The sequence below is a fragment of the Rattus rattus genome, chromosome 11 (assembly GCF_011064425.1).
Source record: "Rattus rattus isolate New Zealand chromosome 11, Rrattus_CSIRO_v1, whole genome shotgun sequence".
NCBI classification, from domain to species: Eukaryota; Metazoa; Chordata; class Mammalia; order Rodentia; family Muridae; genus Rattus; species Rattus rattus.
This window is the reverse complement of record NC_046164.1, coordinates 10,576,449-10,604,405: the sequence shown is the minus strand read 5'-3', so window position 1 is coordinate 10,604,405 and position 27,957 is coordinate 10,576,449. Positions and strand designations below refer to the sequence as shown.

At 47.1% G+C, this 27,957-nt stretch overlaps 1 protein-coding gene across 5 annotated transcripts in view; it reads left to right on the top strand.

The window, feature by feature from the left end:
• The window catches only part of Sec31a (SEC31 homolog A, COPII coat complex component), a 56,657-nt gene extending 29,132 nt beyond the window's left edge, over positions 1 to 27,525 (top strand). For 2 of the 5 annotated variants that reach the window (XM_032916103.1, XM_032916100.1), the window contains 15 exons: positions 2,302 to 2,377; positions 2,802 to 2,980; positions 4,732 to 4,858; positions 5,847 to 5,992; positions 7,493 to 7,666; positions 9,653 to 9,826; positions 12,552 to 12,644; positions 13,230 to 13,353; positions 15,142 to 15,477; positions 19,036 to 19,074; positions 20,265 to 20,323; positions 22,511 to 22,774; positions 24,888 to 25,007; positions 25,357 to 25,428; positions 26,929 to 27,525. In XM_032916103.1, coding sequence (XP_032771994.1) covers positions 2,302 to 2,377; positions 2,802 to 2,980; positions 4,732 to 4,858; positions 5,847 to 5,992; positions 7,493 to 7,666; positions 9,653 to 9,826; positions 12,552 to 12,644; positions 13,230 to 13,353; positions 15,142 to 15,477; positions 19,036 to 19,074; positions 20,265 to 20,323; positions 22,511 to 22,774; positions 24,888 to 25,007; positions 25,357 to 25,428; positions 26,929 to 27,108 — 2,163 coding nt within the window. In that variant the 3' untranslated portion in view covers positions 27,109 to 27,525. The remainder of the gene's footprint in view (positions 1 to 2,301; positions 2,378 to 2,801; positions 2,981 to 4,731; positions 4,859 to 5,846; positions 5,993 to 7,492; positions 7,667 to 9,652; positions 9,827 to 12,551; positions 12,645 to 13,229; positions 13,354 to 15,141; positions 15,478 to 19,035; positions 19,075 to 20,264; positions 20,324 to 22,510; positions 22,775 to 24,887; positions 25,008 to 25,356; positions 25,429 to 26,928) is intronic. The other 3 variants (XM_032916102.1, XM_032916104.1, XM_032916101.1) reach the window with 3 other exon arrangements.
• Positions 27,526 to 27,957: the final 432 nt, after the last annotated feature.

Genomic DNA, 27,957 nt, shown 5'->3' with positions numbered 1-27,957 from the left:
GTAAGAGTCTTTACCTCACCTAACAGGAGTATCTCTGTGCGCTAGTTCCATGGTCCTGCTTCTGGACTGTGTGGCTTAAAATTAGCAGTCGATGTGAGATTTCCTTAACCTGCTCAGGAGGCTGCCAGATGCTAAACAAGAGATGTTTTCTTTGGGAGTGCAGCTGCCTTGCATGTCGTTAATGCTTTTCCTTGGCACAGTAATTTGTGGAGCTCACTGTAGGGCTGGAGGCCTCTAAATGAGTCCCGAACTCAGAACACGAGTAGAGGATGTTATAACACTAAGGCCATTGCGATGATGACTCATGTCCTTAGCTGCTGGGTAACTCCTGAACCCCATGGGAAGAGACCTTGAATACAAACTTGTGTCAGTAATTTGTTTCCATTGATTCTCTTCCTTTCTCCCCCTCCCCACAACTAACAACTAATTCTAGAATTTACTTCGCTTGCTTTTTAACTTTATTTAATCTTGGAAATTAATCAGGTTCTTATTTCGTATCTAATCTTTGACTTTCTATTGCCTTTTATGATAGGGATATTTCTTGACTATAAAATACAAACATAATTCGTGAATATTTTGGCTACTACAAACTCATTATAAAATATCTTTTCTATTGAAATCAATTTTTAGAAGTTAAGAAGAAAATAAGGAGTATTGTAAAATCTTCCTCAACCTTCGAAATAGTTTTGGAGATAGCTAGGAAAAATTATAGACGCCTTCACGCATGCTCACTTTCGTGGAGGTAGATTAACTGACTTATCAAATTAAAGACTTTCTTGGTCCTACGCTCAGAGTAATGATGATGAAATGTTCACTTAGCCAAAGAGCCATCATCAGTGCAGACTCTGAAGGTGCGGAACAAACCAGGCAAAGGGAAAGAATCTTCCCTTCTGTCTTGATGGTATTGTTTGCTTTTCCGTATAGTATCTTGTATATTTGAGGTTTTCAGTACGTAAAAAATTATACATTTGGGGCCCTACTAATATCACAGGAGTTCATAAGTAAAGGTTAGTTTTGTATAGAAAGCACACCTGAAAACGGTAAGTTAGAAACGGGAAAGATGGTGTTGTTTGTACAGTCCTGAGCCCAGGGACTCGTGCATCCCAGGTCTCCTGCATTTTTCCCCTGGATGTGCAGCTGCAGCCCTGAAAGTACTGTTCCGGGAGCTTGGTGAACAGAGCTAGCGAGGGTGGATAGCTGGTCACCGAGGGTGGGTAGCTGGTCACCGAGGGTGGGTAGCTGGTCACCGTCAGTGTGGTTAATGTGACCTGCAGTGCTTTCCTTAGATACCGAAGATACTGAAGGGGGAGGGGGAGGCCTAGCCTCCTGCTGTAAGGGGCAGGTAATGAGTTCTGTGCCCTAGTGAGCCTGTGCTAGACCCCCTCTATAGCTCGAAGATGTCACGTCTGGTGTGTAGGCCGTGCAGATGCAGGTGTGCGTATTTGATGTCCTAACTTTGTTTTCATTCAAAAGAAGGCTTGGGATGTCTGCATAATCTTTTTTTTTTTTTTTTTTTTTTTGGAGCTGGGGGCCGAACCCAGGGCCTTGCGCTTGCTAGGCAAACGCTCTACCACTGAGCTAAATCCCCAACCCCGTCTGCATAATCTTTACAAGTCCCTGATCTGAAATGTTGAAGTTTTGAATTAAGTTACACAGTTTGTAACCTTTACAATGGGATTATGTGTACACACATTTACACATACAACCAGGCTATGTGCTGTTCCATATATATATATATATATCTAATTTAAAGGAAAACGAAATGAACATTAATTTTGTATATTTAAAAACAATGTTTACACTGCCCTTTTGTTTGTTTTTTTGTGGCTCCGAAGCCCACACCCACTTGCTGGGCTCGCGCTCTGTAACCGAGTCAGCCCCAGGCCTGCTTTGCTTTTGTACTGAAGACACCAAGTGATTTGTTTTCATGATTTAATTTTGACAAAAAGATTTCATAGACAAACCTGTAGACACTAGAATTAAAAGCATGTCTCCTTTGCATCCCTGACATGATCAGAGTGGGGGATCTAAAGAAACGTTCTTTCCTTTGGCCAGCAGCAGCTTTTCCGGTATGTGTCGTGAGTGTGCACACCTGATTTGGTGTCTCGGATGGCTGGGTTGTTTTCATCTCATGGGAGTTACTATAATAGCCCAGGAAGGCCCGGGGTCTGGTCTGAACTTGGGTGTGGGAACTGTGTGCACAGCTTGGTGCAGCATCGTCTAGGTAGAGGGATAAACAGTGTTTAGCAGTAACTTATTTGGGTCTCCATTTTGATTACTTGTGCCCTTTTATCTCTTTAGCGCATTAAAGAGGAAAAACAGGAGTGTGACTTTCTGCCCTCGGCTGGCGGGACCTTTAACATCTCCGTCAGTGGGGGTAAGTCCGTCGGCATAGATGTAAGAGTAGTGCTCTTCCAGCCTAGAGAGAGAGAGAAAGAGAGAGAGAGAGAATGTGAGTGTGTATACAGGGCGCCATTGAGGATTCTAAACTCACAATTCTCCGGTCTCATCCTCACAAGACCTGGGATTTCAGTTGTCTACCAATAGGCATAGCTAGGATGTGTTGTCCGTGGGAGGGTAAGAGAGAACTTGTCTTGGGAAGGATGGTGAGTCCTGCCTCACCTTCACTAATACAGAGTGTTACTGTGCATACATCCTGGTTTACAGCTTATTTTAGAAATTTAATCTGCTAGTAATAAATTCGCATTGTGTTTTCTCCGTTTGTCTGTGTATGAAATCTGTTGCACGTAGTTTTCTTGTCATTGTTTTTGGTAACAGGATGTTGTGTTTTCTTGTTATAGATATTGATGGTTTAATTACCCGGGCTTTGCTGACCGGCAATTTTGAGAGCGCAGTTGACCTTTGTTTACACGATAACCGAATGGCTGATGCCATCATATTAGCCATCGCAGGTGGGCAGGAGCTCTTGGCTCAAACGCAGAAGAAATACTTTGCAAAATCCCAAAGCAAGATTACCAGGGTATGTTATTTTTCAAAATAAACAGTAGGATACACATACACTTAAATACAGACATACTTTACAGAATTTTATATTAGCTGGGTGTGGTGGTGCATGCCTTTAATCCTAGTACTCGGGAGGAGAGGCTGGTAATCTCTGAGCTCAGGACCAGCCTGGTCTATAGAATGTGTTCTAGGATAGCCAGGGCTACACAGAGAAACCCTGTCTCAAATCTGCCCTTCTCACCAATAGCCCAGGCTTTCCTTGTGCCTTCAATCCTTCTGCCTAAGCCTCCTGAGTATTAGAATCATAAGATTATTTGTTATTCTGTCTATGAATATCCTATTATTGTTGTTATTATTGTTGATAATGAGATACAGTAAAGAATTAAATTATTTGGCATAGAAATGATAGTTTATGTTTTGATATGAAACAATTCCAGTGTTTTGATTCCCTTCTAAAAAATTAAAAACATTTCCAGAGGTTTAATGTAGAAAAATGTAAGGTAAAAGTTGTAGTTATCTAACCTTTTCCTGAAGTTAGTGCACATCTCTCCACACCTTTCTGCCTGTCTGTAGAATATTCCTGACAGAGTCAAGGTCACACTTAGACACATACATGTCATCTTTGTGGACACTGTCACGGTGTAAGCTTCTGCGTTGTTAAGGACTGTTAGAAATGTTTTTAATTATTCTCCAGTATTTTATGGTCAAGATGTATTAAGTCCGGGTTTGGGAATATTTAGGCTCATTTTACTGTTTTCCTCATGTAGGCAGATAGCATTGCTTATAGTGAGCAAAACCTCCGTTATGCCTAACGATCTGTGCAGTTTTTTTTTTTTTTTTTTTTTTTTTGGTGCTGAGGGCCGAACCCAGGGCCTTGCTAAATCCCCAACCCGATCTGTGCAGTTTTGATCGTTCAGTTACTGGATCTCTGACATAGCTCTCAGCACTTTTAAGCTTGCTGTTATTTTCCATGTCTCAGAAAAGCAGTTTTAGAAAATTTTTTCCAGAGCTTTTTTCGAGGTTTCTCTGTGTAGCCCTGGCTGGCTGGGATCCACCTGCCCCTGCCTCCTTAGTGTTGGGATTAAAGGTGTGCACCGTCATGCCCTGCGTGGGCACTGCTGTTGTAAAGTTGTTACAGCACTGAGTCTCAGAGATGGTTGTCCCCAGGCCTCGTCCGTGCTCCTCTGTGCTGTCAGGCTGGCTGCGTGTAGGCCTTGAAGGCTCGGGGTTTTAAATTGATGTTTCCGTGTGTGCACACATGCATGCACATATGCCATGGAGTGCTTGCGGAGGCCCTGGGACTGACCTAGGGTCACTCGCCTTGACTCAGGCGTGGCGCAGGCGCAGGCTCTGCTGCTTTGCCCTCTCACACGCTGGCCCCGCCCTGATTGACCCTTTCCTTATGCAGTTCCTTGTCCTTCCCATACTGTCTCCCAAGAAGCCATGCTGAGACAACGGTTCCCGATCCATGAGCCCAGGCGCATCCCTCTGTCCTCTTAGTGTCCTGTGCTTCTCTTCTGAGGCCTTTATAAGATGCAGTGGTGTAGTCTTCTTGAAGGAAATGTGGTGTCCGTTATTTGCTTCAAAGCATGTTTTCACTGTGCTGCTGTCTGGGTTGTTATGGAAACCATAAGTAGTCACTTCAGAAGGTAAGACTGCTAGTCTAGGTATGGGGCACAGCGGCAGTGATTGCCCTAGGTTAGACCACAGCACTGCAGGAGTGTAGGTTAGCTCATCCTCATGTCTTCTGCTGTTCCCTTTCCCAAGCTTATCACTGCGGTGGTGATGAAAAACTGGAAGGAGATTGTTGAATCCTGTGATCTTAAAAATTGGAGAGAGGCTTTAGCTGCGGTCCTCACTTATGCTAAGCCAGACGAGTTCTCCGCCCTGTGTGGTAAGGCAGGCTCTGCCTGGAACTGTTACATAGGCGCGCCGCACGCTTCAGGAGTTTGACTAGAAGCTTTGTCTAATCACAGCTAAGAGTTATAAAATACAAAGTAGGCAGTGCTCAGTGCTAGCTGCTCACTAACATGGTAGGGAGGGAGGGAGAGAGGGGGGGAGACAGACAGGACAGGAGGAGGGGGGGAGTGAACATGTCATTTAAAAGTAATCTCTTCGTGATAGTGGTTTTGGACAGAGCAGAATGTAAGATTGACCTCTGCCACTTAGTAGCTTGTGAGCGAGGAAAGATCATTTCCTAAGTCTCGTTTTATTCATCCTTTTTTTTTTTTTTTTTTTTATTCTTTTTTTTGAGCTGGGGACCAACCCAGGGCCTTGCGCTTGCCATAGGCCGTTTTATTCATCTTTAATTGGCACATATGCAGTTCTTAACGGATGCTGGTTGGGAATCGATGTGTAATGTAACAGTTTGCAGGCCCGGCTGACTCAATGGCTGAGGACACACAGCTTTCTCACTGGCTTGCTCTGAAACTCTGTGGTACATCGGGCCGCCACTGACGATTTCTTCTGTGTGTGCACTCAGAGGGTTTTTTGGGGGGGTTTTTTTTTTTTTTTTTTTCTCTTTTTTTTCTTTTTTTCGGAGCTGGGGACCGAACCCAGGGCCTTGCGCTTGCTAGGCAAGCGCTCTACCCCTGAGCTAAATCCCCAACCCTGCACTCAGAGTTTTACATTTAAAATTTCCCGTTTATTGTTCTTTCTAATCTCCTTGCTGGAGAGCAGTTCTGTAGTTAGACACAGGGTCTTTACGGTACTTGGTGTGCTGTTCATCTCCAGCCATTTAACAAGTAAATGTTCGCTGAGCACTTGGACTGATTCGGGTCTCTCTGTCTTTACTCCATGCTTCTGGAGACACTGCTGAGCTGCTCACAGCCCCACACAGATGGAGGTGGGTGTCCTTACCTTGCTTTTCTCTTGATTTGCAGATCTCTTGGGAGCCAGGCTTGAAAGTGAAGGAGACAGCCTCCTGCGGACTCAGGCCTGCCTCTGCTATATCTGTGCCGGGAATGTAGAGAGATTAGTTGCTTGTTGGACCAAAGCTCAAGATGGTAGCAACCCCTTGTCTCTCCAGGTCAGTATCTTTGCAACACAAGGTGCTTATGTTTTAGTGTGCCCTCAGCTGACGTAGGGTTGAGCTAAATGCTTTTGTTATCGAAGCTTGCTGCTATCCCCTGTCTTAGGCGTCTCTGGATGCATCATCGTGTGTGCTCATTGTCATCTTTGAGGAAGCCAGGTGTGAGATGAGCTGTCGGTCAGCTGGCGTGTGGCGGTTTCCTGGAGCAGTGGGTGACAGGAACATCGAGAAGCCCAGGGTTTCGCTCCTCCCTCTGGCAGAGAGCAGCAGTGTGGGCTGGAGAGCGGGAGGCATTCCAACACTGAGGAGAGAAGTTACGATCAGGAGATGACGGAACTCTGGTTAGCTGTACCGCAGGCTAGGGATTGAGCCAGACTATGGACACTAGGCCTCGAGTAGAGCTTAAATCCCCCAGACCCCGGTGGACTGTCTTACAGTGTCTCAGTGTGTGGGTGTTTTACAGTGTCTCAGTGTAGTATTTACTTTTTGGTTTGGAAAAAAAAATTATCCAGAGTCATTGTTTTACAGATCATTTTTTTTGAGACTAAAAGTCAATTTTTTTGCTTTTTAAAAATCAAGTTTTGCCTCCCAGTGCTTCTGAGAAGTAACATTTTTCCCACCTCTGGATTTCAGAGCAGAGCTCCCATTACAAGGCCTGCTGCCACGAGCAGCTCTCCAATCCTATTAGTGGGTCTGCACTATTGTGGTGAAATGACTGGACCAGTTCCTTTTTACAGGGAGAGGCCTTTATTTGGGTCAGTGATTTGGAGAGTCTTGTCAGAGGTTGAGTAGGTAGCTCATGGCTTCAGGTCTCTGCAAGGGCAGCATTTATGACAGGAGCACATGGCCCAGCCACAGGAGGCAGCAGAGCAGTGACCTCAGGGCCCCACTAGGCTCAGCCATAGGAGGCAGCAGAGCAGTGACCTCAGGGCCTCCACTAGGCCCCACTTCTCCCAGGATGCACCACTCCGCATAGAGCCAGCCTTTGGAGGGCATTGGACATCGGAGCTCACAGGCCTCTTGTGAGGCTGCATGGAGTGATGCTGGTGCTGGAGACGTGCATGCTGTGCTCACACACGGCTCCTTCTCTGCTGCTGGGCACCTGCCATCACCTGTAATCTGCATGTCTTTGTGTCTGAGATCGGTGGACAGATGTCTGGCAGGTGGAGGATGCTTAGAAGATAGTGATCTGCACTTTGTCCATGAGAGGCAGACTGTCGTCACTGCAACCTTCTCCCCTCCCCTCCCCTCTCCCTTTCCCTCCTCCCCCTCTTCTCCCATCCTCTCCCTCCTCCTCCCTTCCCCTCCCCCTCCCCCCTCACTGGCCATCATCCAGATGGTGCTCGGTTCTTGTGTGTTCTTCAAGTAGGGAGAGAGTAGGCGCTGTACTTCTGGTAGACTTTGGGAGGCTTACTGACCCTGTTTCTCTCCTGGTGTCTTTCATGCACATGTGTTGGAGTCTATGATCATCTCCTCCTCCTCCCTTTTCTCATGTAGGATCTGATTGAGAAAGTTGTCATCCTCCGAAAAGCTGTACAGCTCACGCAAGCCCTGGACACGAACACTGTCGGGGCTCTTCTGGCCGAGAAGATGAGTCAGTATGCCAACTTGTTGGCAGCCCAGGGCAGCATTGCCGCGGCCTTGGCGTTTCTGCCTGACAACACCAACCAGGTAACTGCTGTGAGAGTCCGTCTTTGTTGTTTTGTTTTGTTTTTGAGACAGGACCCAGAGCTCCCTTTGTAAACCTGGCTGGCCTCAAATTTAGAGACGCCTGCCTCTGCCTCCCTAGAGCTGGGATTATGCCCAACTTACTTTTTAGAATCTCATGTTTCCAGGCTGGTCTTGAACTTACTACCGTAAGGCTGAGGGTGACTTTGAACTTTTCCTCTTGCCTCTACCTTCCCAGGGCTGTGATTACAGATGTGTGCCACTGTGCCCAGTTGGTCTCATTGTATTGTTGTATACGACCTTTTACCTTATGACTGACTTAGACCTCTAGGACATCTAATCATAAAATTAACCCCTTTACTTTTGGTATCACTTAAGATTAATGTATACTTTCTTGTATGTGTCTTGAGACAAGATCTCAGAACTCTGTGTGGTGAAGGCAGGATTTGGATTCCTTGTCCCCGGCTTCCGCTGAGGTAGTTGCGGGGACTTTAACCAATAGTCAGTGTGAGGCACAACGCATGGTCCATGGCCGTCATGGAGATCAGAGGTGTGGGCTCTCCAGCCATGTGGACCCCGAGAGCCAAGTCAGGTCTTCGGATTTGTAGCGCCCTTGCTTGTCCTGTCTGCTGAGCCGTCTTGTGGGCTAATCACATATAATCACATATATTCTCAATGGATTTTTCTTCATGCTGTGCTTTGGACTTTAATGAACTTTAGAAAAGAACCTTCCTCTGATATCCCTGTCTGTCTCCTTGTCTCCGTGGCCTCTTGAGAGGTTTCGCTGCTGTCGTACACCCCCCATACATACACAGTGCCTTACAAACATGGCGCTCAGGGCTGCTCAGTTGATACAGTGCTCGCTGTGCAGGCATGAGGGGCAGTGGCTCCTCGGCACTCACTGTGCCTTGTGCCTGTTGACGCAGATGTGGGGCAGCGCGTGTGACAGAGCGTCTGGCTCAGTGAGTCCCTGTGAGAGACAGAGGCAGACAGAGAACGCAGGTACCTCTGAGGCCGGAAGACAGCTTCGCTTCAGGTGTCTTGGAGCCTGAATTGTAGGTGCCCCTGCGCTGCCAAGCATGGGGGTCCCCCGGGTGAGCAGTAACTGCTGATCTGTCTTTACAGCTCCCTCCCTAGCAACCCTAACCCTAACAGTTTATTAGACCTCACAGTTTTCAAGATACTAGAGCTGCAGAGATGGGTCAGCTGCTAGACCACTCCTAAACAACCCACAGGGTAGCCCCCAACCATCTGTCCCTCCATTCCTAGGGCTCCGATGCCCTCCTCTGACCTCCTCAGGCAGTTAGGACACAGTGCACAGACATGCATGCAGGGGTCTGCCTGCCTTTACCTCCTCGGTGCTGGGACTAAAGGCAGTACTTTTCTTTTTTAAAGGTACTGAACTGTTTCTGAGGCCTTGTAGCTTGTTGCTTTTTAACTTTTTGTCAATTTCTCTAAATCATCCATCTATCTCTATATAGATAGATAAAATCTCTATCTCTATATAGATAGATCAATTTTATAGATCTATGTAGTTGTGAATCCAAAAGAGGTCCAAATCTGAATTCAATGTCTTTCTCCTTTAATTCTTTGAAGGATGTCTCTTAATTACTGTTGGCTCCTTTCTCCCTCACTGGCTACGTCAGGGTGAGCTTTTGGTCAGTTGCGTGGTTTATGTAGTCTGTCATTTGAGAGCACTGTTCCTGCCAGAAAACACCCAAAGAGCGGGATGATACGGCACTGAACTGGTGCCCTAACCAAGAGGTGCCACAGGTCCAAACCCTGCCTCTGAAGTGACAAGTTGTACCGTGTGTCTCTGTCTTTTGGTGCCAGTCCAGGATGTTGACTCATGAGTAGCAGTGTCCTCTAGAATGCGCGACATAAGAATTTTGAAGAGGTCTCTTGAATGATCAGATTACTTCAAGAATAATCAAATGTTCCCACAAAGCTGGGTCAGTTCACAGTTTTGTTTTCTTCTACTTTCTGCAGCCAGATATCGTGCAGCTGCGTGACAGACTCTGCAGAGCACAAGGCAAGTCTGTGCCGGGGCAGGAATCCTCTAGGAGCTCCTATGAGAGGCAGCCGCTGCCCAAGGGCGGGCCCGGACCGCTTGCTGGCCACCCGCAGGTGTCCAGAGTTCAAAGTCAGCAATATTATCCCCAGGTGAGTCAGAGTCCAGGCGAGGGGACCACGTGTGGGCTCTGTCCAAATGGATGGTTGTAATGCGCTTGGTTAAAGAGCCGCGAGGCCAGCACCGGGCACACTTCCTGTGGACTGCGTGGGTTTATGACCTGCTTCCCAAATCACCTCTGTCACTGAGTTATTTCTGTGACACTGGCTCTTCGGCCTCAGTCAGACTTCCCTCTCTCAATTCTACTGGACTCATTAACAAAGCAGGTAGGGAAGTAGGGAGAATGAGTTCATGAATTGGTTCTTTTGTAGAAGCCTTTTCTGAGCGTTCTTTTTTTCATCACCAGGGTAAGTTCATCATGTCCACAGATTCAAGAGTAACCGGACGACAAATGTTGAGTGGACCAACTTATGTTTAAAGAGAACTGGCTAAAGGCTCTGCCGAGTTGGGATAGGATTACTAGATTTATGCGATTGTATTGGTTTTTATAGTTTCATACAGAAACTTGTATTTACAGACCAACAGACAGTCTTTTTATTCCTTTCCTTGACAGCATCTTACTATGTAAGCCCTTGCTGGCTGGGAACTTAGTTTGTAGATCTGGCTGGCCTTGAATTCATGAGATCTGCTTGCCTCTGCCTCGGAAGTACCAGGGGCAAAGTGTGCGCTACCACATCCTGCCCTTCTTCATATCCGTAAATTGAAGATACTTTTTAAAAGTAAAGTCTAGTCTTGACTTACAGTGAAGTTGACGGTTCAGATAGGACAACTTGGTGATGGGTCAGCAGGGTTTTTCTCATTATAGGAAAAGTGCATCTGAAGTAGTGAGAGACCCGGATCAGTTAACACTCTCTTGTACTTCTGGTCAGTCCTTATTCAGAACAAGAGCAGAGCTTAATCAGATCATACTCGGATCCAGCTTTACTGCGTAGAACACTGGTTTCTGGGTTGTCCCCCATTCATTTGCAAGTACTTATTGCAGCTCTCCTGGGACTGCCTGGCTTCAGTCTCGCTGTAGGGATCATCCTGGTAAACAAGCTACACAATTTCCCTACCCTATGGACATTGTACTTACAAAGCCCGTACAGTGGAGAGGTGGGATGTCACATGACCTCGCAGGGTTCAAGGCACAGAGGTGTCATGCTGAAGGCTAACCTTTGTTTAACATTTCCAGCCACCCGGTGGTCAGACTAAGCTGTTCTTGAGGTACTCCATAGAGCAGGCTTGCTCTACCCCGGAAGAGGAGGACACTTACTCTTCTTCTTGGCTTGTCTCACTGAGAAGTGCTAAAAGCATTTAAAGACTTGAATTTTGCTGGGCATAGTAGTGCATCACTTGAATATTTACGTTCACTGGGGAGGCAGAAGCAGGTGAATCTCTGTGAGTTCGAGGCCAGCCTTAATGTTCATAGTGAATTCCAGGCCAACCACATATTGAGATCCAGTCTCAAAATAAAACAACAACAAAATCACAAAGAAACTGTTTCACTTTTACCAGTGTTGTATTTTAAGAAAAGTAGGTAAATTCCATCAAAGGAAGCAGGGAGTTTCTTGCTGGATCGGTGAGGATGGTGGCGTGGAGTTTTAAAGTAGTGTTTGCAGGTGGAAGGGGAGAAAGAGAGGAGTTATTTTATATGGATGTATGTCTGTGCTAGAGTTCTGTAAAGATTCGCATACCAAAAAGGATTTTGGTGGCTTAAAACAGTTTTAAGAAGGTCTGGGGGCTGGGGATTTAGCTCAGTGGTAGAGCGCTTACCTAGGAAGCGCAAGGCCCTGGGTTCGGTCCCCAGCTCCGAAAAAAAGAACCAAAAAAAAAAAAAAGAAGGTCTGGAGAGATGGCTCAGCAGTTAAGAGCACTGACTGCTCTTCCAGAGGTCCTGAGTTCAATTCCCAGCAACCACATGGTGGCTCACAAGCATCTGTAATGGGATCTGATGCCCTCTTCTGGTGTGTCTGAGGACAGCGACAGTGTACTTATATACATGAAATAAATAAATAAACCTTTCAAAAAGAAGGTTTTAGGAAAACTTTTAGACTGACCTTGAGAGTAATCGCATGGTGTCGTAGAGGCCAGCTCAGTCTTAACCCCATGGCCAGGAAGTCCTGTGGACAGACCTTAAAGTCACGGTGTAGTAAGGCTGGCCTTAGAGGAGTAAGCTGTAGTGTGTATCCTTCTGTGGGATTGGCTGGATGACTGACCTAGGGAAGCCGTGAATGGCCTGGGGCAGCATGTTGCTGATCACTGGTAGCATGGAGGTGCGTTACTCAGCTCCCAGTTCTCTCCCTCCCTAAGGACCTCTTCCCACTCACTCTTCTTCTTATTTACTTATGTGTGTATTTACTTTTTATGTGCTAACGAATGTTTTCTCTGCATGTACACCAGATCCCCTGGGGCTGGAGTCACAGACAGTTGCGATCTGTCCTATGGGTGTTGGGGAGTTGAACCCAGGTCCTCTGGAAGAGTAGCCAGTGCTCTTAACCACTGAACTGCCTCTCCAGCCTGCCTCATACACCCTCGAATGGGCTTGTTCTTGTGCTGACCGAGGTTCTCACACTGCCTTTCCTGCCCCGCTCTGCCTGTTCTGTTGTTTTCCCTTTGGACCCAGGCAGCCCTGGACGCCCTGCTTTGCTACGTGTAATTTTACAGCTTCTACTTTGCTTTGCACCCTGCTACTAAGCCCTTTTGAGTTGTTTGTTTCTTCTTTTTAACGTTTTTATTTTTTATTTTCTGTGATTGGTATTTCTTTGTTCAATTCAGGTTAGAATTGCCCCTACTGTCACTACCTGGAGTGACAGAACTCCCACTGCCCTCCCCAGCCATCCACCTGCAGCCTGTCCCTCTGACACACAGGTATATGTGCTCACTGACTGTGTAGAACACTCTGTAGCTGTCACCTGATTACCTGATGATTCTATGCCTGCCCTTCCCTCGCTCCTCTCCAGTCCCTACTCTGCATCCACCTACCTGCTCGCTACACTCTATTGCTTGTGGGAAAAGTGGCAAGTTTTGTGCTATTAATTTATTTTCTCATCCTTTCTCTTCCTCTGCAGTTCTAAATTTACTTGAGCTAGAAAAATCTCAACCAAGGTTCAAATAATGGTTTAAATTGAATTTTCTCAAGATGTTTCTCTTTCTTGTAAGCATTGCAGAAATGGAAGACCAAGTCCCCTTATGACATTGTCTCCAGGGTCCGGGGCAGTCCGTGGAAGTTGGTAGAGAGGAGACCTGGTGTTAGCACAGTGCTCTCGGCCCCGTCATGAGCACTGCTGTTGTCCTTCCCTGCAGTCAGTTCAGGTCACTCATAACGTGTTCTGAGCAAGATAGTGTAGGCAGAATGCAGCTTTTTCCTGTAACCAATTCCCTTTCAGAGACTGCAAGGCTATTGGTGAGACTGGGCCCCAGTTATAATCTTCGTTTTACTCTTCTCATTTCCAGGGAGGGAATCCTCCACCTCCAGGTTTCATAATGCATGGCAACGTTGTTCCAAATAGCACTGCCCCGCTGCCGACGTCTCCAGGCCACATGCACAGCCAGCCACCACCTTATCCACAGCCGCAGCGTAAGTAGTGGAGCCTTGCGCTCTTCACAGAGCCTCCCTCCTTCATAGGCAACAAAGCCTTAGCCAATTTTGACGGATGAAATCAGGGGCTAGGACGACACTCAGTCTAAGGAGACGGGGAGGTGGGGAATAGGCGGGTGGGGGGAGAGTGGGGGGGGTGAGAGCGAGTTAGTTCAGAGTCTGCCTGCTAGGAAGTAGCTGCTGTGTCACCCTGTCCAGGGCACTGGTGCCTCTGTTTCTGGTCGGGTACAAGGCCTGTAGAATGGACAGTGTGTCTTGTGGTTTGGTGTAGAGCTGCAGAAATTAGCCAGTATTTATTCTTTCTCCAGACATGACACAAACCACAGTTTTGGCAAGATAGGATATTTGTTGGTTTTATTTTTTGTCTTTATATTTATTATTGTTGGTTTCCATTTTATTTATTATTGTTGGTTTTATTGATTTAGTGTAGACTTTTTAAAAATTAGCTTTACAGCAAAATCGAGCAGAAAGTACAGGGCACCCACATATGCTCGACCATACACTCTTTGCATCCTGCTCCGCGTAGTGTATGTTTTGCAGCAGTGAACAAATGATGCTGTCTTGTTGTGCCAAAGTCCAGCCCATACTTTATATGTGTGTACACTCTTAGGCTTGTGTATTCTGTGGACTTTGACAAAGAGAATGCTTACACTTGAAAAAAATAAAAAGTACAACCAGGCAGAGTTGCACGCCTTTAATCCCATCCCCAGGGGGTACAGACAGGCAACCCTATTGTGAGTTTGAGCCCAGCCTGGTCTCCATAGTTCCAGGACATCCAAGGCTATGTAAAGCGACCTTTTCTCAAAAGAAGAAACAAAACAAACCCCCAAAAACTACTTTTACAACTAGAAACAAAGAACCTACATAAAATGGGGAAATTTTAAGATTAAACAACTATTAAAAAACCCAGATGCCAATGAATATCCTAGTAAGAGCACCAGTGGAAGGGGAAGCCCTTGGTCCTGCCAAGACTGAACCCCCAGTGAACGGGATTGTTGGGGGGAGGGTGGCAATGGGGGGATGATGGGGAGGGGAACACCCATGGAGAAGGGGAGGGGGGGTTAGGGGGATGTTGGCCCAGAAACCGGGAAAGGGAATAACAATTGAAATGTAAATAAGAAATATTCAAGTTAATAAAGATGGAGAAAAAAAAAACCCAGATTCCTAACCACTGACCCAGATGAAGGCTTCCTGGGCTGCAGGGATTCTTCACATAAATCTACATTTCATGCTGTGCTTAGTGCTGCTCCTGGGTAGCAGATACCCTAGGCACACTCTGCAGGGCTCTCCCGTCCCTCCCCCGCCCCTCTCCCATCCCTGCCTAGTCCAATGTTACTCTGCCAGGCTCTGCCAGGAGGGATAGGGTGGAGGCTGAAGTCTTGATCTGCCAGCTCTGGGTCTGCAGGTCCTCCTGGTCCTGCCTGGTGGCTTGTGGCTGTCTCTGCAGTCTTCACAGGAATAGGCAGTCTCAGAGAAGGGCCGTGCTGTCAGTTCTTGGATCCCACAGTCCATGTTTCTCAGAGGCAACATACTATGGCTCTGTGCTGTTACTGTTTATTTCTGCGGTGCTGGAGATGGACCCCAGGTTGTTTCCCATGCTAGGCAAGTGCTCTGTCACTGAACTATGTCCCCAGTCATAAGTAGGTCTTACTGGTATAAGATTAGTGATTAAAACCATATTCCTATAATGCGATGACTTTTTTTCCTACTTCTGTGTGAATAGATATGTAACTAATTAAAGATTTCTGTTTCTTCCCCTTGATGTAGCTTACCAGCCAGCCCAGCAGTATTCCTTCGGAACAGGGGGGTCAGCAGTTTATCGACCTCAACAGCCTGTTGCTCCTCCTGCTTCTAACGCTTACCCTAACGCCCCATACGTATCTCCTGTCGCTTCCTATTCCGGGCAGCCTCAGATGTACACAGCACAGCCAGCCTCCTCCCCTACCTCCAGCTCTGCTTCTCTTCCCCCTCCCCCTTCCTCTGGAGCGTCCTTCCAGCATGGCGGACCAGGAGCTCCACCGTCATCTTCAGCTTATGCACTGCCTCCTGGAACAACAGGTACACCGCCTGCTGCCAGTGAGCTGCCTGCGTCCCAGAGAACAGGTCTGCGCTCGGAAGGGATTTGCTTGGGCCTCCTGTCGGATGAGCAGAAGGGTGGGTGGGGGGCGTTATTTCCCAGTGTTTGTGAGCTGAGTAACGTGAGGAGTCATTGAGTTCTTACAATGAATTCTAAACCTTTGCATGAGTGAATGTCAGCTACTAAATGGAGAAAACCTTGGACTAGCGCTTCACAATACTAAGGCTGTATAACCCGCTGCTGCACTTACTTTCAAAGGTAGAAAATTAGCTGGCAAGACGGATGATATCGATATCAGACTTAGTGGGCGCTGTTAGGTCAAATGCAGAACTTTGGAGGGCAGGGGCCGGGGGTGCAGGGGCATCCTGGGAATTGAACGCAGGCCTCGGGCGCTAGCGAAGTGCTCTCTGCTGAGCTGTACCTCCAGCCCATTTCTTTAAGGAGCTGACGTGTGCTCGGCGTCCTTAGAGAGACCTGGCTTCTGAAGGTTGTCCTCTGACCGCCATAAACACAAGTAAATAACTGTGAGACGATAAAGAAAGCTCACAATAAGGCCCCAGTTCGTCAGCATTTGGTAGGACCCTCTTCAGGGTATAACGGGTGTTCAAACTAGTGAGGCAAGAGGATGGAGTAAGACTGTTTAACCCTGATCCTGAAACCGTTCTGGGAGAGTCTGTTGTGTAGTTTTCTGGTTTAAATGCTAAGCAGTAACTAACTGATAAAAGTATCATAAGCCTGTGGTAGAAGCATTCTTTTCAAATAAATACAAAAATATGGATATAAAATATTTAAAAAATATTACTATTTCTAAAATCTTGTACTCGATCCCAGAATTATAAACACACCTCTTTCCCTGTTTTCTAATATGTAATCTTAACATCTAAAGAGCAAAAGTGTCAACACTACAAGGATTTTGGAAACTTGGGTTGCCTTGGCTTTATCTGTGGGTGTGGGAGTAGGTGTTTGGTATCAAACACCACCAGGCCTGTGTGTGATAAACCAGCTATTAACTAAGGGTAGTGAGAGGTCGACAGCAGACTAATAACTTGCCAGCATCGATCCAGTCTTCAGTTTGGGGCCTTGCTAACTGAGGTAAGGGTAGTCCATATAACGTGGATTGCTTACAAATTAGCATTCCACTTAATAACTGTGGGCAAAGTTGACCATGGAAGAGAAAACTACATAGAAGGAGAGACTGCCACATTCATTTCAGTAACACACACAGACACACCTTAGGGTGTCATGGTTTAGAAATGACTGCTAGCTCACAGAGTTCCAGAAATGCCCTTTAAACCTAGATAAGCAACCATTCTGAGCAGGTGGGTAAGACTCTTCAGTCAAGGATAGCGGGGGTTCACGCAGACGTTCTCTTAAGTGGTAGGAACAGGTTCACGAAGGAAGAGGAACTCACTTTTATTAAAATGCCCGGAGCATGATCTGGCATTTGTTGTATGTCTTGCCTTTGGTCCTCACAGCCCTGAGAAACAGAACCTCTTAGTTTTGTTAAGATTGTGGGTGAGGAAACAGGAGCTTCTAAGTGTGGTGAACAGTCTGGGAGCTCACACGTTGTGCCTGCTCGCTCTGTGCCGGGTGTTGGAGTTTCGTGTCAGCATAGAAACTTAACAGGGCCCAGCATTGTTTGCTGCCTTAGGCAGAAGTAGGTTTGCCATGCACGAGGTTATGCCCGCTGTACAGTTGTACCCTGGCTGACAGGCAGAGTGGCCAATGGGAAGAGCACGAACACTAACCTTCCCTGGGGTTCAGCATGCACTGTGTCTGGCTCGCTGCCTGCTCACCTCCTGCATGTGAGCCTTCCTGTACCTCTCAGTTGCAGTCACTCACCATGCTTCTCTTTGGAGTTCCTAAAGATGCTGTTGAAGTTACATAGTTGTGGCTAGAAACTTTGTCAAATTGTAATGTGTCTTGGATCATGGCTTTGTTTGAGATTTAGAAATTCCAGTTGACCAGTGGATAATTACTGTTAGATCCTCCAGATTTCCAAGCTTCCTGTTAGTATATGAAATTATGTGGCATAGGTTCAGAGAGATAGACGTGCGGTTAGCAAAACATTTATTCAGTCAGTTCTTAACAGACCCATATGCTCTGTAATTGGGATTACTGAAGAAGCAGAGGCCGAAAAGAACAGGGTATTTCTAAGGAATTATAGGTATCTCCTAGAAAATAAAATTGTGTATCTGTGTTAAATTTTGAATAGCCTCACGTAGCAGGATAAGGAGTTTATAGTCCATACAGTGAGAAAATAGGAGTCTAGTGAGAGATTCTGGGCTGCTGAGTGGGGTGGCCTGAGTGGCACTTTCAGGAGAATAATCTGGAGGTTTCCTCGCAGGAGAGAGGATCGTGATACATTGGCAGAATTAAAGGCAAGATACGTGCTGCCCCAGGCCTGGGCTGAAGTGGCAACAGTGCAGGTCCCTTGTGGCAGAAAAGTGGTCCCCATTTCATGGTCTAGGATGAGTGGGTGCTGTTTGATTTCTTTTTTCTCCCTTTTCTAGTCCTTGGTTTCCGTTGTGTTTGTTTCTAAGAGAAAACAACTTGAAAACTACGGTGGCCTTGGAGCTAGCCAGCTGGCCTGCTCTCCCGAGAGTCTGATGCCCATTTGGTTCTGATTCACTGCTGACTTTGAGTCTGACTTTGTTATGACTTGTGTGCCATCACTAGGGATCGTGTGAAAGGTGTTCCTCAGATGTACTTGGTGAGAGCAGACCACTCCCAGGCGTATGCTTGGAAACTAGAGAAGTGGTCTCGCCCCTTACCTGTTCCGTGAACAGGGTAGGGAAGAGGGCGTGTAGCTGAGGGCAGTTCTCTTGGTTCTTGCCTTGCCGACTGAAGCTGGTTGGGTTCTGAAAGGCTGCGTGTGCCGATGAGTGTACCTGCTTCCAGGCTTCTGAGCCGCCCTGGGCCTGCCCAGCCCTGAGAACCTGACGGTGGATGGAGTGTGGTCAGTGTTTACTCTTCCCCACTGCTGGAGGCTTGACAGCGACACTGGTGCCACTTACGACCTTGCTGGAAAGATAACATTAGGTCCCACCGTAGCCTCACGAATCACTCTACTAGAACAGGTTCTCAGTTGGCGTAGGTCTATGACTGACTCATGCCAGCATGGCACACTTGGTGGCATATGCGTAAGCAGGCAGATGGGGTGTGCTGAGCTCCACTGTCACGTAGAGAAGCCATCAGGATAAGAACCAGGGAAACTGGGGTTTACCTGAAGGATGAACTTCTCTTAGAAGAGACAGCATAGGAGGAGGAGACAGTGCTGTTTCAACAGTTGCATTTGATAGAATGTAAAGGAATTTACAAAAAAACCCAGCCAATCAAAAACTAATGACTTTCTTTCACATAACTTGATTTAAAAGTAAGTTTTTGGGCTACATTGAGAGCAGACCAGGCTAGATAGTTAGAGACTCTGTCAATAAGTAAATTTTTAAAAATTGTCGTTTTGTTCCTTTGAGGTTAATTTACCTTTTCTGGGCTCTGTTAAGCAGGTAAGGAAAAGTATAAAGTGATAATTTTAGGATGTCTTCCGTAATACTGTCTAAGTGACTTCTACATTTTGTCTACAGAAAATCAGTCTTTCCAAGACCAGGCATCTGTATTGGAAGGTGAATGGTTGTCAAGCATACTTTAGTAAATAACTTAATCACTAAATACAGCAATGAGTGGACATTAACAATGCATGGGATCGGAATTGTTTTTATTTGGCTTCTTAATTGAATCAAATTTTGGAAGTGATTAAATGTCTGTAATGCTCTCAGCTTTAAATCATGGAAGCTGCCTGTCTTAGCATAATGACAGGGTTGGTGTGTGCAGCTACGAGCATGAGGTGGTGGTGAAATTTCAGTGATTCCTCCCTGTGGTGGTCCGTTCAAGGATTTGTTACACAGACAGGGCACAATAGCTTGGACCAGCTCCCGGCTGTTCAGAGCCCTATCCTGCCTGCCTCACGGTGCATCTGGAAAAAGTTCTGTTGTGTTCAGGGAAGGAGCTCACCTTGTTCAGTTTCTTTGCTTGGCCGAGCAATTTTATTGTGACTTAATATTCGAATCAGCTCAGCAAGCAGGGGAGGGCGTCCCCAGAGCCTACCCTTGCTGTCCTCACACACTCACACACACACCGTGCTTAGCACCCATCCGCTGCCACGCTGGGGTGGAAGTAATCACCCCATAATTTGGAAGCCGTCCGATTTCAGCATGTTTTCTAATATGCTGTTACTAAAATGTGAGCTCTACTGATGGCCGCCTCTTACTCTGAGGAAGCCCACTGCGTGGGATCATAGTTTCATAAGGCAAGGAATGATGAGAATTACTGCCGCTATTCTGTAGTTGGCTCTGCTGTGGTTTTGGTTTGTCCCGTGTTACTGGGCATGGAACCCGGCCTCCCGTTCTGGGCAGACATTCCATCATGACTTGCTTCCTGACCTGGAAACTTTGTTTAAAAATAGAACCCTGTCCAGTGTCTGTCCAGCGTCTGTGCTGGCATGTGTGGAGGGCTCTCTCCTTTATCTGCCTTGTACGTCAAGTATGACAGAGCCATGCAGAAGCACACTCTGCCAACCTGTTCTCCCTTTCTCAGGAGAGCAGAGAGAGCTGACTTTGAAGGCTGGGTGTCAGTTTAGACATAAGGACTTAGGCCTGAAGCTTAGGACAGTCCCTTTACACAGCAGTGCTATCAGGACATGTTCCCTAAGGCCAGCCCTGTGTGACCCCCGGCTGATTGGGAGAGCCTGTGTGTTGGTTACCTCATAGTTAAGGAGAATTTTCAGGGTTCTGAAGGAAAATGTCTTCTGTTCTAGGTCCTCAGAATGGTTGGAATGATCCTCCCGCTTTGAACAGAGTACCGAAGAAGAAGAAGGTAACGGAGGAAGCTCCTGTCTTTGTCTATACTACATGGAGCGCACCACCCCTAACGAGTGACTTTAAGGGCAAAGCTTGCCGGTTAATGTATATAAACGCATGACATCAAGTTTTCTTCTAATCCATGGGAAAAGGAGGGAAGGTAGAGAGTGCAGCAGAACCTTACTCTGCGCTGTGGGTGGCACACAGCTGTAGCCTTACTCTGCGCTGTAGCTTACTCACAGCTGTAGTCCCCATGCCTGGGAGAATGAGGCAGGCGAGCCAGGGGACAGCTTAGGCACCTGGGGCTTCCTTGGCTTAGTCCATGCTGTCCTCTTCTAACTGTGCTTGGCAGCCCGTGACGCTTGGTGCATGGTCCATGTTCACACTTCCTCTGAGCAACATGCCTAGCACCGAGGGCCTAGTCCTGAGCTGCACAGGTACCCACTCTGACCAGTGCACAAGTTCCTCCTCCCCTCATGGCCACCAAACTTGGACGGATTCTGTGTAGTCATACTCTGCTTGTGCTCAAGTACAGGAGTAGAAAGACCGATCTGGCCTGAACCAGCGTTGGGCATACATGTAATTCTTCTAGGGAGAATTTCCTGGTTACCGTCTATGTGTACACATAATTTAGCTTGCTTGTGATTAGAACCATATTTGCAGTGGAGAGATGATTAATAAATTAACCTGTCAGTCAAAATAGAGGACAAAAGCTATACTTCTTACTAGCCAGGCCCTGCCTTTGGACTCAAGCAGTACCAGCAAACCTGTAACCACCAGGCAACCTTATTCATGTGTCCTGCTGTTTTTCCTGCAGTTTTCTACTCTGTGGTCCTCCCCCACCCAATCTCCCCTCCCCTGTCCCCGAAACCTGAGACGGGGTTTCTGTGCGTACTTCTGGCTGTATTGGAACTCACAGAGATCTGCCTTCCTCTGCTTTTTTGCTTTAAATAAAGTTGCTTTGCTGTGATCCCCGGGTCCCAGCCACAGTCCGAAGCCAGGCTCGGCTGGCTCTGTAGTGAAAGCCTGTGTCAAATGACCTGTCCTATCTGTCCCCACCCTAGGACAGCCTTGTTCTGTTGACAGTGGTGTAAATTAAAGCCCCTTTAAAATTGTCAGCCCCTACAGGCCTTTTAGGCAGTATGAGTTTTAGAGGTTTCTTTGGTCCTTCGGTGTTCTAGCAGTAATCATGATTATATTTTGTATTCAGCAGGAATGCATAACGACATTTAGATTCTACTTTACAATATTTTTTAATGATTTATTTTATTATATGTGTGTTGGTATTTTGCCTGCCTGTGTGAGGTTGTCAGATCCCCTGGGACTAGAGTTAGAGGCAGTTGTGAGCTGTCATGTAGTTGCTGGAAAATGAACCCAGATCATCTTTAGAAGAGCAGTCAGTATTCCTAACCACTGAGCCATCTCTCCTCAAGCCCCTTGCATTAATCTTTTTTTAAATGTTTTTGACTTTTTTTCCCTGTGTGTGTGTGTGTGTGTGTGTGTGTGTGTGTGTGTGTGTGTGTGTCGCAGTATATGTAGGTCAAGAGACATCTTGTAGAGAGTTTGTTTTTCCTTCCATCTTGTGAGTCCAGAGATTGAACTCAGGTCTTTGGCTTGCTGGCAATTGTTCCCTGAGCCATTTTGCTGTTCTGTCACAGACATCATTAAGTGAGGAAATGCCCTGTACTTATCATTGTTTATGTCGGTAATATTTTCACAAACTGTTGAATACAAATGAAGCTATATATATTGTAGACTCTTGGTAGTGATTTCTTTCTCCAAGAATAGAGCCAGAACAGAACACAGGGAGACGTTCAGTAAGGAAGGGAACCCCGACAAAAAGCTAGTAACAGTCTGAAACTTCATCTACTGCTTCTAGTGCCAAGTGACAGCTGCCTAGTGAGCTCTGAAACCGGGCTTTGTTGTCATGTGGTGTGTGAGCGCACATGCAGATGAAAATGCATGTTGTTGGAAGTCTGAGAGGACAGGGAGAGGACCTCAGTGTGGTCCCCACCCATGACAGCACAGTAGGTCTACTTCGATGTTTTACTCTGGGATTCTGCATAGAATTTCATATGAGAAAGTATTATGCTAAGAAGTGTAGCCGGGTCCTCTCAGTCTCTCCTTCCGTTAGCTTAGGAAAGGCTTCCTTTTCCTTTGCTTCCTTTGCTGCTTTAACTTGTTTTTTTTCATCTTTTAAAAGCTGCCTGAGAACTTCATGCCTCCTGTCCCCATTACGTCACCAATCATGAACCCCGTGGGAGATCCCCAGCCACAGGGGCTGCAGCAACAGCCTTCAGCTCCAGGGCCACGGTCAAGCCACGCCTCCTTCCCGCAGCCGCACCTCGCTGGCGGCCAGCCCTTCCACGGGATCCAGCAGCCTCTTGCTCAAACAGGCATGCCACCGTCTTTCTCGAAGCCCAACACTGAAGGGGCCCCCGGCGCTCCCATTGGGAACACCATCCAGGTATCGGCAGATGTGCAGGGTGTGGGGGATGCTTGGCCAGTGTGACCTTGCAGTTCTTCAACGGTGGCTTCAAAATGGCAACTCCATTTTAAGAGACTGATAGCATCTATATTAATGTTTAATGGCACGGCCAAATGTAAGCTTTTCTCGATAAGAGTTACATATTTTAGGAGTGTGTCAGTAACTACAGTGTTTTCTTAATCTAGTCAGTTCACAAGATTGGCTGAGTTACCGCTATATCCAGGTCGCTAAGCAAAAGCTGTTTTTATAGCTTTTTCTTTTTAAAATGCTAAGTAAAAATGTTTTGAGTTATGTCATTTAATGTGTACGCTTAATACCTCCTAAGCTAAGCTGGGTGTGGTGACACACACAATTTTCAGGCAGATCTCTGGGTTCAAGGCCACCCAGGTTACAAAATGAATTCCAGAACAGCCAGAGCTACACAGAGATACCCTTTCTTAAAACTCGCAAAGAGACAGACAACCAAAACCCCTAAGTTAGCCTTACATCTAGCTAGAGAGACATGTTTGTATGTGCTTTTCACAGAGAAAGGTAGCTGACAGAGTCCCAGAAGTTGAAAACTCGTAGCACGTTTCCAAGTCCACTCGCAAGGACAAGGCTGTTTTGACCGGCACATAAAACATAGAGCTGGGCTTAGTACTCACTGTGAGGGAACGGAACAGCCTGCTGGGGAACCGGGTTCTGCTGCCTGTCTTAGCCATGCAGACTGTGGATGAGGGAGCATCCTGCCTCAAGACGCTCTCAGGACTACAAGTGTGTCACCTGTTTGCTCTTACTTGGCCAGAACGTTATGGCTTCCCGTTGTTAATGAATAAGGACCAGATAGTTACCGCTCTCCAGAACTCCTGCGCTCACAGTCCTCACTCTCCACTCCAGTCTCACTGGCCTCCCCTGTGTCCCCTGTGTGGGCTGTGGCCCTTCTGTCTATGTGCTATTCCTTTTGCCTAGAATGTTCTTTTTTCCTTTCTAAGCAGTTAGCCAAATTCATCTTATTTGAGTTGTAGTGTCTTAGACTTCCCCTCAAGCATCAACTCTTTAAAAAGATTATTTAATGTATTCACTTGACATCCCGATTGCTGACCCTGCCCCCACCCTCTCTCCCCCGCCCCCACCCTCTCTCCCACCATCCCTCCTCCTCCCCCTTCCCTCCTCTGAGGGAACAGATTCCACAGACAGCCAACAGCTTTAGGGAGCCGCTCCGGTCGTTTGGGACTCCCATGAAGATCAGCTGCACATGTGCTACCTCTGTGTGTGTGGGTGTGTGTGGCTGTCGTCAACTTCCTGTAGGTGCACTGTCACACTCCTGCCAGTTGTAAGCCTTTGCTTTCCCTGTGAGCCTTCTCAGGCCGAACTCATGTCTGTGTTGGCTCGCCAGTGCGCAGCTACTTCCCGTGCATCATGCCTGGCATCTTTGAGTGAGTGAAGAATTAACTGACGAGTAAAAACTCAGAGACGTAGAGCCCCTGCTTGCCCATCCGTCGCTATACGCTGAGCAGGGCCACGGTCTGCTTGGTCTTCCCTTTGGCTTTATCTCACAGGTTTTCTGTAACCAACGGCCTTTAAGCAGAGGCCTTTAAGTAAGAGTGGTCAGGTGTGGCCCACAATCGTAGCACTTTGGAGATTAATGGAGGAGAATCCCTTTGAGTTCAAGCTAGCCTGGGTATCACAGCAAAACCATCTCAAAAACAAAACAAACTGTAAAGGGGGGAGGGAAAGCATAGCAGAATACCAGACTAAACCCAAATGAGGGACTGGGTGTAACTCGTGGGTACTTTAGGGTGTGTGTGTGTGTGTGTGTGTGTGTGTGTGTGTGTGTGTGTGTGTGTGTGTGTCTAATGCAGGAATTGACCCCTGGGCCTCTCGCTCATTGGACAAGCATTCTGCACTTAGCTAGGACCCAGCCCTTAGTGCTTCCTACTGGCCTCTTACCCATTTCTTCATAGAGCCCTGAGTTCACATGTCAAACCTTCATTTTATTTTTAACAGATCTGCCTCTAGGGCGGTTGGCTCTCTCTTCACATAGAATCAGGACTTTGTATAGAAGACACTTTCTGGTCATTTCTCATTGTCCGTATCACGTTATTTCTTTTAGCATGTGCAGGCTCTGCCAACAGAAAAAATTACCAAGAAGCCTATTCCAGACGAGCACCTCATTCTAAAGACTACGTTTGAGGACCTTATCCAGCGCTGCCTCTCCTCAGCTACAGACCCCGTACGTATTCTGTGTAACTACAGATATAACCGGGCTGGAGGGCGGTCAGCACCGTTACTATTGCTTCGTTCCCAGCACCTACATGACAGCTCACAGCTGTCTGTAGCTCTGCTCCCAGGGGTCAGACGCCCTCTTCTGACCTCTGGAGGCCCTGCACACATGTGGTGCACAGACACGCAGGCAAAGCAGGTGTATACTTAAAACAGTAAAATAAAATGTGTTTTAAGCCCTTTGAGGTGCTCCTTCGTTACTGAAAGTCATAGCTGCCTCCACTGCGTTGGTTAACAAAGACCTTCAGCATCCCAAGTGTAGGGTTCGAGTGTGACACCTGTTCTTTGCTCTCCTGCAGCAAACCAAGAGGAAGCTGGATGACGCCAGCAAACGCCTGGAGTGTCTGTACGACAAACTTAGGGACCAGACAGTAAGTTTGGGGGGAGGTGGACTATGACCGTCCATTATCCTTTGTTGCTAATAAAGTGACTCACCGACACTGTCACTCTGTGGGGTGACAAAAGTTGTCATGAGAGGCACAGAATTGTCTTTCCCAAATTGTGTGGGGTGGGAGGGAGAACATATGAGGGAAATCAGCCCTTTCTGTAGCAAAGATCAGAAGTACAAACCGGACTCTGTTGGTCCCAGGGTAATTGACCTGGTGCTCCTTTCACATGGCCATGTATCAGAAACCGGACAAGGCAGGCGCCCTGTTTCCTAGAGAAGAATCTATCATCTCTCTGGAGTCTGAGACTCTTGATCCTTTTCGCCTACAACAGCTGATATAGAAAGGCAGAACCAATGTTGCTGCCAGATGGTCAGGTGACGGGGAAGAGAAGTCACAGCAAGGAATCACTGTGGTCCTCTTGAACTGACCTGCTGTCCTTTGAGAGTTGAGATAATCCTGTTCTCCACACTCAGGCTCATCTGATAAGAGTAACATTTTTCTCATGAGACCCAACACAAAGAAAGCGATCTCATAGGAAGGGTGTGGTCTATGACTGATCCAAAAGAGAGTCTTCTACTAAAGTATGGGTTGTTCTGAGTGCTGCCGTGCCAGAGCGCTAACGTGTCAGGTGAGCCAGCATGCAAGCTGCAGGGGAGTCAGCCACATAGCTCAAGGCAGGCCCAGGATTCCAGATGTCAGGGAGGGAGAGGACATGGTGGGGGGGTAGCAGCATGGGCCAGAGACCCCAGCTCCTGCTGAGATCCAGGAGTGAATCCAGCCAGGGCAACACAGCAATGGCTGGTTGCAAAGAAAAAAAGCAAAACAAATTTTTTTGCCAGAAGAGAAGGTAGACTTACAGAAAGGGATTTCGGGTCCAGAATTGGCTCAGGTTAGCGCTCTTGTGTAGCACATTGACACCCTGGACTCCATCCTCACAGAAGAACGGATAGGAAGACTAGGTAAGAGCTGGTAAATTGCACTGTTTGGCGAGCCTATTGCCTTGAACTCAGAAGAGGACAGAAGGTTCAGGATCTGCTGTAGAAAAACCTTCAAGTAGCTGGGGTCCCAGCTTTTTTAACATTATCATGATGTACAAGCTTCCTGGACTCAAGGAAAATGTTAAAGGCTCTGGCTAAAGTAACTGGAGAAGGGACACTCCATTGGAAAGAGGTTTATCAGTTCAGCTTGCAGGAGGAAATCAGTAAGGAAAGACCTGCTCTGCAGTGCAGTATGGTAATTCATAAGGGAGTATGGTAATTCATAAGGGACTTGTGACATGAGGTGTCTCCCCAGGCTTCTACACTAAAGTGTAAGTTTCACTTGGTCCAAAATCTTTGTTTAGTTTAAAACATTCCAAATGCTAACTAGTTACGCATTCGTAAAGAGTGTCTCAGCTCTGCGTAAATCTCTGGGTTAATGCTTGCAGAGCACTGTGGGACACCCCTACTGTAACTCCCTCTCCTGCCCCTGCCTTTCTTTCAGCTTTCTCCAACAATCATCAGCGGTCTCCACAGCATCGCGAGGAGCATTGAGACGAGGAACTACTCTGAAGGGTTGACCGTCCACACTCACATCGTCAGCACCAGCAACTTCAGTGAGACCTCAGCCTTCATGCCAGTCCTCAAGGTTGTGCTCAGCCAGGCCAGTAAGCTGGGCGTCTGAGACAGCTGCCATGACCTCCGACTCGCCACTTCTCCAAAGAAAGCCATGCTAAGACTGGGACCAGCCCCTCATTAGCATGTTTCCATGGCCACCCGCCACCCAGGAGCTTTGACATTTCTGCAGGCAAACTCCCCTAGAACTGCTTGAACCCCCCTCCCGCCCCGCCCGTGCTTTCCTTTGTTTTAATCCCTCACCCATTATGATTTTCCCATTCTGCAAATAGTGTCTTTCCTGGATTACACATAGTGTGGTTTCCTGAGGGATTCTGACAAAATGTGGTTTTTAAAACTTTGGTGTACTTTTTAGGAAAATTGCATCTGGCTATGTATAAAACAGACCTAAAATAGATTTCTTTGATGTCTTCCCTACCTTCTTCACGTTGATCAGATTAAAGTTGTAATCCCATCTTATACCTCAGTCTTTATTGGTTTACCTTTTCATTGCATTTTCTTTATTTCTGCGTGAGTCGGTGTGGATTTGCATGTGGAAGCCAGGGGACAACTGCAGGATCGTCCTCTCCTCTCTCCATGTGGCTCCCAGGCAGGTTTAGCAGCAAACACTTTTGCCCCTGAGCCGTCTCACCAGCCCTATAGTCTTTAAAACAGGCTGCTGGGCTGGGGCCTTGTCTAGGGGAGCGCTTCTTGGCGTGTGTCAGGCCCTGGCTTCTACCCCTGTTGCTGTGCTTCTCGGTCTTGTAACGCTGCAGCCTTAATACAGGTCCTCAGTCGTGACCCCCAACCGTAAAACTGTTGCTGCTACTTCGTAACTGTAATTTGCTACTGTTAAGAATCGTACCTTCAGCACCCATTCCTGCATTCTCCGTGCACGGGTATCTTCAGTGTTCTGCTT